The 15736-nt window shown below is 38.3% G+C and overlaps 1 protein-coding gene across 1 annotated transcript in view; it reads right to left on the reverse strand.

Moving 5' to 3' along the window:
- GlnRS (Glutaminyl-tRNA synthetase) overlaps positions 1–8864 on the reverse strand; it is a 41064-nt gene extending 32200 nt beyond the window's left edge. Inside the window, exons 1-3 of the mRNA XM_069828066.1 lie at positions 8632–8864; positions 6150–6297; positions 3271–3427 (exon numbers count right to left, since the gene is read on the reverse strand). Of these exons, the coding sequence (XP_069684167.1) occupies positions 3271–3427; positions 6150–6297; positions 8632–8751 (425 nt within the window). The 5' untranslated portion in view covers positions 8752–8864. The remainder of the gene's footprint in view (positions 1–3270; positions 3428–6149; positions 6298–8631) is intronic.
- Positions 8865–15736: the final 6872 nt, after the last annotated feature.

Below are 15736 nucleotides of genomic sequence, written 5' to 3' on the forward strand. Positions count from 1 at the left end.
CTTGGTCAAGGAGGTTCAGTATCATGGCCTCCCTGATCACCTGAACTTAATCCTTTGGATTTCTGGCTATGGAGACATCTAAAGACATTGGTGAATACCAGGCGCGGCTCCTTAAGGTTGTAGCAAGTTTGCGCTACACCTAAAAAAATTTACGGATATTTTGGTTTAAAATAGTCTACAAGTTAAATTATTGTGGTCTAAGTACACGATTGGTATGATCAACTGTAGTAAGTTTCTCATCCAACTATAATCGTTTGTAGGAGCCTCATCATTGACTTGCCAAAGTAAACGACAGTACTTCTTATGGAGACTGGCTTGATCTTGGGTATCTCTTCGGGCAAGGGGATGAGAGGGGTGTTGTCCAGCGTGGATTGTAAGTTGTTGATAAACGAAGGAAGGTAAAGGGGCTTTGAAAATGGAAACAGATGGCAGTAGCTGATGAGTGACAATGAATGAGTCAAACAGAACATGCCCGCCCTGCGACTGCAGTTAGGCGTGAAAACAAGTTTTTTTTAGGGTAGAGGGTGAGCTTGTATTTTATTGGTGTTTTACTGTTTTTGCTTTCCATTTTACTGCAGTTACTTGAGTCGAGTTGGTTGAGAGCACGTGATGACGCATAAGAAGCTATTTTAATAAATTGTGTTGTGTTATTCTACTATATTAAATAGACCCTAGTCAAGATGAATACAATTAAATCTTTAATAGAACATCCATTTTTATCGCGCAGCTTACAAGAGAAGTGTGAGATTAAGCGTCTTGGTAGATCGACTCCGAACCTTGAAATTTCGCAGTGCATGAAAACCAAAACCAGGTCGTTTAACAGAAAATTCAATTCTGACGTGTATGAGAAGTTTCAGTGGTTATGTGGCTGTGAAATAAGAAAATCTTCGTCCTGTTTTCCTTATGTTTTGTTCGGAGGAGAGTAGGAAAACCTCTTTCAGCCTCTGAAGTTAGTATTGTTAGTAAAATTTCTAGTAATTTTGTACACTCGCCGAAAGCTGAACATGAATTGTTGTCTCTGAAAAATTCCATTAGAGACACACAGCCTGAAATGTTTCTGAACTCGCCAGTGCCATAAATAACTGAAAGTTCAGTGCGAATATTCCTTTAATTTATGAACAGATACGCTCTAATGACACTACAAAGAGACTCTTCTGGGAAAACATTGTGGAGTTTTTGCAAATTTTTACGACTGTAGCATGATAAGCCTAATATTTTGTAGTAAGAAAGTAAACGAACAAAATTTTGATTACCGGCCGCCACTGGTGAATACCACATCCATCGACAACGTACAAACGTTACAGGAGCGTGTATCCAATGCATGTGAGCAAATCCGACAACAACCAGGTGTTGTCGCAAGAATTTGTGATTCACTGAGAAGAGCTGAAACATGTGTAACAATGCGTGGTGACCACACACAGCACCTTCTGTAGTGTCGACGTAACAGACAGGTGGGTACTTGTCTCATCTCTACTCTGCCATAGACACAAAGCACTGATTATTTGTTTTACCTGGGACTGGGAGATTACTCTTTCTCTTGCTCCTACTGGAGTGATATCTCTCGCAGCTGTTCCTGACTCTTGTGGTCTCTGGCCTATGCTTTATCTATTAAACTTCTGGTTTCGGGCTGGGCTTGGGTGGAAATTCTGAGCTAATTTTGGGTTTCATGTCAGGTTCGGATCTGCTTCAGATTGGGTCGGACCGGGCTGGGCCTAAGAATTTCAGCCTGTGCAGACCTCTATTAGGCCTTAGCCTTACTTTGAATTTCTTGCCAGGCTTCTCTATTCTGTGCTAATGTTCACCAACACAAGTTGTTTACAGATTACATCAGTGGAGGGCAAAATGAACGCAACCCACAAGACAGGATTTAAATGGCAACTATATACTGTGGGAGGGGTTACACTCTACAGTGCAGTGACGGATTTACAAACAGTTGCGCCACTACACTCCTACCTACCATATAGGCTATAATTAGAAGAGTTCATTCACGTGATATTTTAATTAATCATTTTTCAAAGCAATTTCTTCGAAATTGAGATTTATATCTGTGCATGCTATTTTCAGTTGTGCAAGGAGATGAGCATCGCTTAAGCGGGATCTGTGGCTGGATTTTATAAATTTAATTTTAGAAAACAGCTGTTTGCACTGGTAGGTTGATGAATGCATACCGTCATTTCCCATAACTATGGTCCTGGAACACAACTATGGTCCACGATACAACCATTCAAAGATCATTGTAGAAGTAACATAGACCGTTCGTAGATAGCTGCAGCGACTTGAATTGAAACTACAGTACAGAAAAAATATAGATAAACGAGGTACTACGTCATGGAGTACAAAATTTGAATAGTTGTATCGTGGACAATAGTTATGTCCACACCTGTGGAGTAACGGTCAGCGCGTCTGGCTGCGAAACCAGGTGGCCCAGGTTCGAATCCCGGTCGGGGCAAGTTACCTGGTTAAGGTTTTTTCCGGGGTTTTCCCTCAACCCAATACGAGCAAATGCTGGGTAACTTTCGGTGCTGGACCCCGGACTCATTTCACCGGCATTATCACCTTCATATCATTCAGACGCTAAATAACCTAGATGTTGATACAGCGTCGTAAAATAACTAATACAAAAAAAACAATAGTTATGTTCCAGGACCTAGTTATGGGAAATGACGGTACTCATTATTTTTGAAGCAAACTGTCTAAGCAGTGGATATATAGTACTGGACATCTTTTAAAAAATTTTAACCCCCAGCAGACCTTCACATTCTGCTTTCAAGAGGCTATCATTCTGCAAATTCAGTACCTCTAACTGCAATTCTGGGATAACATTTAAATTTAAACACGAAAAGGAGTGGCAAAAACATTGAAATCTTTCTCCATCCTTTGAAAATCACTGAATCTGTGTTCTTTGAACTCGTGTAACAAGTGATCTATTTTAAGAATGTACATATTTAAGTTCGCGTCCTGAATATTTGTAACTGATCCTAAACATGAGAAATGAAAGAACCGCCTTTCTCGTAAGTGTGATATCCTCTCGATTTATATGATTCTGCAAAAGACATTGTATCACTAATGAAGCTCCGAAGTACAGCAATCCAGTATAATCCGCCACGTACATGCGCAGTATTTTCATGGAGTGGAGGAAGGGGAAGGTAGGGGGTAAGTTTGATGCTTCGCTGAGGTCTGACATTACTGCGGCAATGCCGCAGGAATGCCCGCCATTGGATTACATAAATACATCAAAATCTGAAAACGTCTGCTCAATATGGCACATACCTCTTTTCCAATAATTCTTCTCTGTATTTCTTTATTACTTTTTCCACAACATGCTCGATTTCCTCTGGACTCACAATTACACCAACTCCACATGAAGTTTCAAATTCCTTTACATTGAGATCTTCTTTTAAGTGTGACAATAAATATTCCAAGGCAGCTGCAAGAACGAAGTAAGACATTTGTTATTATTTATTTATATTTAACCTGGTAGAGATAAGGCCATCAGGCCTTCTCTTCCCCTCTACCAGGGGATTTCAACTACAATATTAAGAATACAATTACAATTATAATTACAATTAATATTAAATTTACAGATACAATAAAAATCGAAGTACTAAAAGATTACCTGATTAATAAAAGCTAGACAGTTTATTGTAAAAGTTAAGAAGAGAGAAGCATTTCTTTTATTGATTAAGTAAAAATTAAACCTACTCTACGCAGTAAGAAAATGCTTAATAAGCTTACTTTTGAACGCTACTAAATTCCGACAGTCTCTGATGTTGCTGGGTAGGGTATTCCACAAGCGCAAGAGCGAGATTGTGTATGATGATGAATACGATGATGTCTTATGTGTTGGTATGGCTAGTATGCGGCTATTTTGTGTGCGTGTGAAGAGATTATGATATAATGACAGGTAACTGAAATGGGAGGCAAGGTAGGTAGATGTAGAAGTGTGAAGGACTTGGAAAAGGAGAACAAGAGAATGAAAGTTTCTATGTTCGTTAAGCCGTAGCCAGTTTAGAGTTTGGAAGGATGGGGTAATGTGGTCAGTGCGACGGAATCGCAGACGAAGCGAACACAAGAATTATGAACACATTGTAATTTTTGCGACTGGTTGACATTGAGGTCAGTCAGTAGAAAATCACAATAATCGAAGTGGGGCATTACTAGTGTTTCCACTAGCATTTTCTTGAGTGATAACGGAAGGAATTTTCGAATGCTGTTTAAGGAATGTAGTATGGAAAGCACTTTTTTTTGTAATATGGGTTACTTGGTTATTCTAGTTTAAATGCGTATCAAAGTAAACTCCAAGGTTTTTAACACAGGAAGCAAAAGGAATTATTGTGTCGTTTAACTTGACTGGAAGAGCAGGAGTAATATTGCATAATAGATGTTGATGTCCCACTAGGATTGCTTGTGATTTTCTTGCATTGAGAGTCAAACCAAACTTTCTGGCCCATGCAGATATAGATTCAAGGTCCTCGTTAAGATTTCGTATTGCGTCATTGAGTGAGTCAGGGGTTGTATGGATATATATTTGTAAATCGTCTGGGTAGAGGTGATGCTTACAGTGCTGTAGAGTCAATACAATATGTTTATGCACAATCTAACTTTGTGTATGTATGTGTAATATTTTGGGTGATTTTATGGGCGAATTCATGAGAAAATTCCTCATCAGGATTGAAGCAGAGCACATTCCAAAATGTGAGTCCTAGGCATTGATGTCTTAGACCACAATCCTAAGGTATAGGGCACTCTTTCTTCTATAAGTGTCACTTATATAATTTGTCTCATCTGAACTCTTGTGCATGCAGTAAAGATCATGTATGGCAAGGCAGATCTACTTCATTATTCAAGTTAACAGCATGGTACTATTTATGTGCATGTTGTCCATTGGACAAATGGACAGGTATGGACAGTTATCAGTTATGAGCAGATGCGTGGTTTAAGGGGAAGTGAAATTCCAAATAATTTCAATGATAACCTGCCCCATACTGCCCAACAGACACACACTAAAAGTGCACACTTTGACTGGGAATGCCTTGCCCATCCATCATGCAGTCCTGATTTGGCTCTAGCGTCAACTATATTCAACATTTATATTCAAAAGATTATGGCAGCATGAAACAAGAAATACAATAGTATGAGTATGATGATTGAAAAGAATACTGTTTACACATTATTACTAGATGGCAATTAATTAGTAATAGCCAATGAGTAGCCTATGATGATTTAACATATATGATGAGAAAACTGAAAGAAAAGCATCATAACTGGAGACTAAAAATGAAAACTAATAACACTAATTACATGGAAATTTATTGGTAATGAAGAAGTAAATGATTTAATATTTGAAGAAACTGGAGAGTTATCAAAAGATATGAGAAATTCGAATATCTAGGAATGAAATAATTACAAAACATGATCAAATTGATACAGAAATTAAAGAAAGGATAGTGAAAGAAAGGCCAATGATAAGAAGGTTAAATAGAATCTTAAGGGATAAACATATTTTTAAAACAACAAAATATATACAACGTGGTGTGCGGTAATGGGAGATTCTGAGTTGTCCATTTCAACATTATTTGTTGGCATGACTATAAAAATACTACTTTGTTCCCACAACAATGCCAATTAAATTGGTGTGGTCGTGACCGAAGAATGACAGATTATCACGACGGATATTGGAATAGATACCTACAGAAAGAGGAAGACCATGGGTTACATGAATGGGGGAAATTAGTAAAGAAATACAATAGAACGGTTTAGAAAAGGAGACTGGGGAAACAGAGAAAAGTAGAGGCGAAAAATTTGGGCATAGAAAGATGCTGGATCATTGCAAACCTGTTTAAATTAATAATAATAATAATAATAATAATAATAATAATAATAATAATAATAATAATAACAGGCTCATGACAGTAGATTTACTGGCATGTAAACAAACTCCTGTGGAACAAAATTCCGCCACATCGGCGATGCTGATATAACCTCAGCAGTTGCGAGTGTTGTTAAATAAATCATAATTTAATAATAATAATAATAATAATAATAATAATAATAATAATAATAATAATAATAATAATAATTCTGCATCTCTCTACTTCATAATCACTGAAGAGCAAAGATTTACCAGTGTAGACTACATAGTTACTTGCCATCAATTCGCTGTTGAGAGTCGAGCTTCTTTGTGACAATGTATTCTACCAACATAGGGATGAAATGACTGATTTGCACTTTAATTCTTGCTGCTAAATGATACAGCAACATCCCAATTTCTTTTAAGGAACCCTTGTTCTTAACAGCCTGTAAATATGAACATAAGATTAGGACAATGTTGTAACAATATCAACACACAAAAGACGAAAATCACTTAATGGCTGAAAAGTTTATGTGTTCTTATGACTACAATAATAACCATAATATAAAATTAATTTTTACAGTGTTGTTGACAAGTACTGGTATTTCTTACTTACTTACTTACAAATGGCTTTCAAGGAACCCAAAGGTTCATTGCCGCCCTCACATAAGCCCGCCATCGGTCCCTATCCTGTGCAAGATTAATTCAGTCTCTATCATCATATCCCATCTCCCTCAAATCCATTTTAATATTATCCTCCCATCTACGTCTCGGCCTCCCCAAAGGTCTTTTTCCCTCCGGTCTCCCAACTAACACTCTATTTGCATTTCTGGATTCGCCCATACGTGCTACATGCCCTGCCCATCTCAAACGTCTGGATTTAATGTTCCTAATTATGTCAGGTGAAGAATACAATGCGTGCAGTTCTGTGTTGTGTAACTTTCTCCATTCTCCTGTAACTTCATCCCGCTTAGCCCCAAATATTTTCCTAAGCACTTTATTCTCAAACACCCTTAACCTATGTTCCTCTCTCAAAGTGAGAGTCCAAGTTTCACAACCATACAGAACAACTGGTAATATAACTGTTTTATAAATTCTAACTTTCAGATTTCAGTACCGGTATTTCTACTATAAATATCTACCATCATATTGTTTATCTCTGGCTTTTTCAAACCAAACTAAATTGTAGGTATTTACCTATTCATAAAAATAAATTATTTACAAAAATTCTAGTCCGAAAAATTGAGCAAAGTATAAAATCTATACATAATGAGTGTTTTGCACTCATGCATTTCTATAGCCAAGGTTACTTTTAATTATTTCTTCTGGGTCCACCGATTTTTTGCTTTAGTAGGTTATTTTATGACGCTTTATCAACATCTTAGGTTATTTAGCGTCTGAATGAGATAAAGGTGATAATGCTGGTGAAATGAGTCCTGGGTCCAGCACCGATAGTTACCCAGGATTTGCTCATATTGGGTTGAGGGAAAACCCCAGAAAAAACCTCAACCAGGTAACTTGTCCCGACCGGGAATCGAACCACGATTGATCCACGATAATGTTTGGCACAGGGGAAATACTAGTCTTTTAACGAAAATGCTCTTCTTTTATCTCTGATTGAGGTTCTGGCTGATATGTACATCTACAGTGTCTTATCAGGCAGTAAGTACATCTTACTTAACGATATGTGACAGGACGAAGAACAATAATTGTTTGCGTAGACCTATATCTGAAGTCTGGTTAGTGTAATATATGTTACTAGTCGGCAATGTGTGTAATAGAGGGAGAAAGAAACTGGCCACCCTAACCCATTATCTCCTGGCTTAGTTGTCTGATGAGTGATGTCTTTTGGTGTTACTTATGAGGTTCAAATCTGTCTTCGGACAGTTGACTAACAAACTCTTCTTTTATTCGCTGATTTATAGGGCTACCGTAAATCACGACTGTATAGCTTGTCATAAAACAACAAAATCACGCCACGCTTAATATTGCAAAATCTGACATTAACTCATAACCTCTGACCGAGGTTCTGGCTGATATGTAGTCCTACATCTACTATCAGGCAGTACTCCTAAAGCTCAATTGACGATATGTGTCAGAGGAAGAACAACCTGTTTGTACAGCCAACATCTGAAGTCTGATTAGTGCGCCCGTGCAATATGTAAATAATCGGCGATGTATGCAATGGAGGGGGAAAGGAACTGGCCACCCTACTCCATTATCTCCTGGCTTAGTTGCCTCATAAGTGGTGCCTTCGTGGTATAACTTGTGAGGTTCAGACCTGTCTTCGGACAGCTGACTAAACAACTCATAATCTAGAATTGTTAAGAGTTATCCTAGTAGGCTATATGGAACAGAATAGAAACTAAGTGAACATACGACACAACTAAAACCATGTGAATGACACATGTCTGATTATGCACAGTGAGCGAAACGTCACACGGTAATTCGGTAAAAACGTTGGTCAATATGGCAGATATCATCGAGGATCAGTGGCAGGTTAGATTTGGTTTGTTCAGGTTTTTGATATACCTACCAAAAAAGTAGGCTATATGCAAGACATACAGTACCAAAAACTCAACAAACCAAACCTAACCTGTCACTGATTCTCGATGATACTGATGTCCGTCATATTGATCAACGTTTTCACAAAATGATCCATCACACTTGCATCGGAAGTACTTAAGTATCTTTCGATTTTCATTCGTAGTCTGTAATTCTATTTAAATTTAATTCTTTATGTATATTGCAATAATCCACATGGCAAGTGCTTTGCTAACCTCCTCAATAACATATTTCAGATGTTTGGATAAGACGTCATTTTTCAATGTTTCTACGGCCTTCTGTTCACTAAGGCCGATCGTTAGAAATAACTTCATAAAATCATCTTGAGCACTCATATTTACAATTCTCAGATTCCACTACCTCCGAACATAACCACGCACTTCTATTACTTCACTTCCAGTTGGCTTTCAATTACAACATGGCATCAATCCTGCCAACTATTAAGAGAGAAAATGCAGCTACTTGTTATGAAAAATTAATCTGACAAAAACTCCATTATCCTTATCATAATTTTGAACTTCCACGGGCACAACTTCGGCCAATACTCAAATTCTGTTCCAACAATGATGCTGGAACTACTATAGCATGCCATTTTGGTGGAAGGGAATTTCAAGCAGATACAAATGTCAACCCAAATTAAGAGTGCTATATACTGTTTTTTTTTTTTTTTTTTTTTTTTTTTTTTTTTTTTTTTTTTTTTTTTTGTAGATGTAGCTCAGTCGGCAGACTCGCTAGCCTGCTGATCCGGCTTGAGTTAGATTCCCGTTTGGTCTGATTACCTGGTTGGTTTTTTTCCGAGGTTTTCCCCAACCATAAGACAGATGCCAGGTAATCTATGGCGAATCCTCGGCCTCATCTCATTTCATTTCACCAAAATATTGTAATCTTGTAAAATATTGATTTGTTCCACACGTTAAAGTAGTGGTCGTCAGCATGCGCTGAAATGGGTAAAGGGTAAGGAATGTCTCGGAATATGCATCATCGTGCAGAAAGAGAGAGACAGTATACCCACAGTATACCTAGTATATACAGTCATGAAGCTCAATACGTAGTAAATATGCACCCATAGATAGTTGCTAACCACTAGGATCGCTACTATCGCCTCATTACAGACAATGCGAAATAGTATCGGCACAATCATTGTTCCTAGCACCCTCACAACTCAAGCTTCGTGACTGTATATACTAGACTGTGGTATACCCGCCAGAAGCCACGGAGCACGATAGTGCAATGTTTTATCGGCAGGTAAGAGACACTAGCCCGAGGGTGCACTGTGCTGATGACCACTGCATTAAGGCTTCAATGCTAATGTAAGATCTATGCAATACAATAAATAAAATGAAAATGAAAGATGTCAATACAGTATTCTCTGCGCTGCAGGATTGCCAGATACCCAAATAGGACGAAAAGTCGCGAATTGGTCTACTTTGGAACCCTGTTTGCGACTAATTTTTACTCGCGATTTGCGAATTTTTGGGCTACTGATACTAGAAATTTTGGCGAGCGAAATGTGGGCGGGTTTTTGCTCCCTTGTAATAACTTTTACGATAATTGATATCCGCTACCATATTTTATTTATTTTTTTTTTATTGTAGTGCTCACTAAATCAACTAAAACTAAAGTAGTTGTTCATTGCTTTGGAGCAGGAACAAATAGCACCAACATAAAGTTGTATTGGCACTGTACTTCCATTGTTCTGTCTTTCACTAAGATAGAAGATAGTGTGAAATCTGGAATTAAAATATTGGAAGATTTTTTCCTCTAAAAGATGACACACTAGCTCTAGTACCATAACCCGGATGACTCTGGCACCAGAAGATGAGGAAGTGGTCCCTCCAATCAACATTTGAATGGAACCAAAAATCACACCCCAATAGTCAACAATGCTGCTTCTCGGAATTTCATCCATGGAGACTGAGTTTCTATGGGCACTACAATTGTGTTCGGTTTGGTAATGTAATGTTCGCTTGGTCCAACACATTATATAAGTGCAAGGGGAGGTCCACCAATATGGAGTAGTGCGTCTGACTGAAACGAGCGGGCTCAGGTTCAAATCCTGGTTGGATTTTTTTTTCAACCAATTGAAGCATAATTGCTGGATAACTTCCGACGGTGGATCTCGGACTTATTTTGACATTAATTCATATATCATTATCATCCATACAATAGCCCGGATTAAGTTCAAAGTGTGGTGTGCTGTACTTGTACAAGAATGCGGCTGTTTGGCTACCCATTCACAGAAGAGCCTAGGAGTGGTAAGTACAATAAGCCTCAGCTGCAAGCCTTTGGGTCCCTATTTCGTACATGGTAAAAAAAAAACGAAAGTGCAAGGGGAAGAAGACTTAGGAGGTCACTGTTGCATATAGCTAGTTCCTAGTCATATCTGATCTTTACGCAGAAATGGTCTTAGCCATTCTATGGCTACAATAGACTTAAGCGCAAATAGCTTGCTCCCGAAGAGTAGTCAGATTCGATCAGGGTGCAGCAGTAATGTGGACCAATGCTTCTAGAGATGAGGAAAACAAAACTGTGGTGTAGTGGAGTGAAGAAAAATTTTCTCTAGCACCGGGACTCGAACCCGGGTTTTCAGCTCTATGTGCTGACACTTTGTCCACTAAGCCACATCGGATTCCAGTTCCGATGCGAGATTGAATCCCTCTCAGTTTAAGTTCCACCTCTTAGTTTCCCTTTAGTGGCCAACCCTCATGCACTGTGTCACAGATGTGTGACAGTGGCACAATGTCCAACACACTATGTGCTGAGATGCACTTATTACGAGTGACTAAGTGGCTGAGATCCGATGGAATGAGCGCTGTCTTAAATCACTGCGTGATTATTTACGCATATGATGTACCGGAGTACATATGATATTTCCGTGCAGGAATTCTGCATTACCATATGATGAAGGATGGGTGGAGTGGAGAAAAATTCTCTCTGGCACCGTGACTCGAACCCGGGTTTTCAGCTCTATGTGCTGACGCTTATCCACAGCCTTCATCATATGGTAATGCAGAATTCCTATACGAAAATATCATATGTATTTCGGTACATCACAATAATATAAAACCGTGGTGTGTCTGTCAGTAACTAACCTCCATTCACTTCTGTCAGCCACTTCAGTAGACCAGAGCCACTCTCATCAGTGATGGGAGAGGATTACTCAATGCAGAGTCAGCCAATATGATCGATCTTAATAAATTGAAGGATTCTTTGCCGGAGAGAGATATTGCAAATAAATAGTGGCAGATATTGGCCGAAAATTTTGAGAGGTGCATGTGTTAAGACTTTTTGCATTTTAAGGTAGTCTAATTAAATATGCATTATGTTGGTTATATTATCGTTACCGTACTAGCATAGTGCATTACAGACACTATGTTCGATTCAAGTTTGTTGAGTATGGTGAAGTTTGATATTTGCCGAAGTTTGCTCTGCAGGAGGAGGCCTGTCGTGTCTGTTTCACCTTGTTACAAATATGTTTGCTGTCCTCCACTGCCATACCTTCATGTTTTAACCACTTAAGGATTTTAGCACAAATCTTGCGATTAGTTTTTCATATGGAATAAGATGACGTTTCTAATGTCTTGGTCGCCTCTCTCATGTTCGAACATTGCAGGACCTAATCGTTACAATACGTCTCTACCCCAGGGAGAAAATGGTATTCAGTATTCACGCTTATAATGTAAAGGAGAGTAATTAATAAAGTCAGCCTAACCCCATGGAGAAAATGGTACTCAAGCTTATAATGTAAAGAACAGTAATTAATCAAATCAGCCTAATCCCATGGAGAAAATGGTACTCAAGCTTATAATGTAAAGAAGAGTAATTAGTAAAGTCAGCCTAACCACTTTTTTCCCCACAAGATGTTAGATTATGGGTAATGTACACAACACATAAAAATATGGTATTATAACATTATAATTCGAACTCACCAGTGGCAGCGAAAGGGTCATAATGAAAGGGAAGCTGAGGGAAAGCTGAAGATAAAGGAGAGGAAGCAAGAGCCAGAGCAACTTCCACCAGTGGATTGAGGAATTATATATGTGTATCAATAATAATAAGCAGAGACCGGAAGTTAAGGCATTATGAATCATTAAAATTAGCTGGCAAAAAGGCATTATAAATAGCTAAAATACGCAATATAAGGCAATTACAAAAACCTTGCACTAGACTCACAACCTTGCACTTTCCACAAAGAGATTTCGGAGCAAGAAAAGCTTTAGGCTACATACCGTAAGTCGAATGCAAATTGAGATTTTCGACTCGATGTTGCAATTACTGTTGGAAGCAAAGCAGTCTTCTTCCCAGTAGCCTTGGAAAGTGCATTTTTGTGTTTGGTTGTAGGCCTACTGATATGTTGCGATATGAAATATTTCTTTTCGTAGTTCACCGACTGCATGTAAGTACTTTACCGTCAGTACAAAATGCGTCAGATCCAAAAGTATTAACGTAACTTTGCAATTTACTGCGTAAAGGAACATTGAATTTCGGCATCTTGCTGCTAGCTACAACTGAAAGAAAAACAACCGTTAAAAATAACGTTAGACCCGCACTTATTGTTGCCTTGTCAAATAAACACAAACGATAATTAAAACGCTTAGGCTACTGTTATACATTTTTGCACGGCAGCACTCATTGTTTCAAAGAGAATATTATGAACTGATTGAAAGACAATAATATACATTCGGTGAAGTCACTTTCATTGTAGCGGTTATAGAACTAAATTAAAATATACATGTAGGCAATTTTTAATAATGCATTAATAAATAATAGATAAATAATCAAATAAAGGCAAAAAAACACATTTATTTTGTAAATTAGGCATTTATATTAAAAAAGGCAGAAAAGGGCAACATAAAACAAAGGTATAATTCATACAGATTTACTTTCAAAATGAAGATAGATTTAACACATTTAAAAAGGCATTCTGCCAGAGTTCCGGTCTCTGATAATAAAATATAGAGCATCGAGTATATTGGTCCACTGTTGTTTGGATTGTTGCTAAACATACATTTTAGACAAAAGTGAAATTATAAATTTTGGCGCCGTACTTGAATTTCTCATAGAAGTACATTATTAGGTAAGAGATGAATTTAAAATGTAAGTCCCAGTCGCATAAGTCACTCATATGAGTGCACTTCTTGTATGATGACATAATATATGTCGAACATGGAGTTAGGCCACATAGAGAAGAAACCAAAGGAGAAAAATTTGATCCAGTGCTGTGGATTGAGCCTGAGAGTAGCTCAGTGGTAGAGTCTCCTGTGTGTAGAACTGGGGATCCCAGGTTTGAGCCTCGGCACCGGAGTGAATTTTTCTCCGTCATCAACAAATAATAACCATAACAGATAATTCTGTAGGACCAAGGAATTAATAACTTTTACAAAAAAATATAATACTTTAAACTGCGGTTTGTTTACAGCGATCATTGCTGAGCACACATCGCTGGCGATTGTTGCCCGGAGTTGCTAGCAGTTAAAATGAATGCACACGGTTTCTTTACAGCGATGATTACCAACGTAGATCGTTGGATGTGATGCAGATTGCTGGAGGTTGCTTCTGAAGCAAATTCAGGATGCACATCACAGCATACATGTTCAATAATCGATATTTAGAGAAGGCCATTTAGAAATATTAATCGAGTTATGGCACCAAAACAAATGAGAATTGACAGCGATGTACGCTGATAAAGAAACCACTTCCCGATGATCATCGCCAGCACTTATAATCACCAGCAATGATCGCTGTAAACAAACCGCAGCTTTAGATTTCCATTGGAGAGTCGAATGCGTCAATGATGTCCTCCACGTCTAACCCCTTGCCTATCACCCTCTCCACTGCTATCACTGCCAGGTTGCTCAATTTCGTAAATAAGTTTTCAAGCAATGGGATTCATGTCAGTGCCATTTCCCGGCCATGGTAGCATACTAATATTTCTGTTCTTCAGAAATTTTGTACACTATTGACCTTCGGCATGGCGCTCCAAGATGAATTCATCATCAGGAAACCATAATTTAATCTCGGGGAAGAAGTGTTCTTGTAGAACTTTTGCTTATTGGTCCTGTCTCATTGTCTCCTGTGCAAAGTGAAGACTTCCAGGCCCAAAGATAGACATCACACCCCAAATCATTACTGAAGTTGGGTGTTTCACAGTTTCACAGTTTGCTTAAACTTGTCACTGGACAGATGTTGTACAGATATGAAATTAAAATTTGGAGCTAGTCTTGATGGGAGTCTACCTGTATGTAGTTACTCGGTTGAGAAGCTTTTGTCATCTAGTCTGCTGTCAAAAAATCTGAAAGTTAGAATTTATAAAACAGTTATATTACCAGTTGTTCTTTATGGTTGTGAAACTTGGACTCTCACTTTGAGAGAGGAACATAGGTTAAGGGTGTTTGAGAATAAGGTGCTCAGAAAAATATTTGGGGCTAAGAGGGATGAAGTTACAGGAGAATGGAGAAAGTTACACAACACAGAACTGCACGCATTCTATTCTTCATCTGACATAATTAGGAACATTAAATCCAGATGTTTGAGATGGGCAGGGCATGTAGCACGTATGGGCGAATCTAGAAATGCATATAGAGTTTTAGTTGGGAGGCCGGAGGGAAAAAGACCTTTGGGGAGGCCGAGACGTAGATGGGAAGATAATATTAAAATGGATTTGAGGGAGATGGGATATGATGATAGAGACTGGATTAATCTTGCTCAGAATAGGGACCTATGACGGGCTTATATCCCTCAGTTGTAAATTTAGACAGCATTTTGAGATAACTAACAAGCTGTTAACTCAACATACGTGACTGTCAACTGAACATGCGACAAATGACTCTTGATCAGTAGCGTCTCGAGAGAAACTAGCGTTGAGTGACTTCCGCCGGTTTTGGAATAGACTTGAACTGCCAACATAGAAAACAAAAAATCACTACCTGATCAAGAGCGCCACACTCAATCGCTTTCACCTTTATCTTGACGAGGATAATAAAAGGCTAAACTAACCTAACCTAACCTAACCTGTCATTAAAATCCTAACCTAACCTAAACTAACTTGTCACAGATTCGCATATACAAGCCATAACAAAAACCTAAACTATCCTAACCTAACCTGCCACAGTTTCTTATATGCAAAGCATAATAAAAGCCTAAACTTACCTAACACTAAAATCCTAAACTAACCTAGCCTAATCTGTCACAGATTTGCTTATACAAGGCATAACAAAACCCTAAACTGTAACCTGTCACAGATAAGTACGTAAGACATAATAAAAGTCTAAACTAACATAACCTGTCATAACACTCCATTTTCTTACCTCTACACACTTC

This window comes from Periplaneta americana, chromosome 6, assembly GCF_040183065.1.
Source record: "Periplaneta americana isolate PAMFEO1 chromosome 6, P.americana_PAMFEO1_priV1, whole genome shotgun sequence".
Taxonomy (NCBI): Eukaryota; Metazoa; Arthropoda; class Insecta; order Blattodea; family Blattidae; genus Periplaneta; species Periplaneta americana.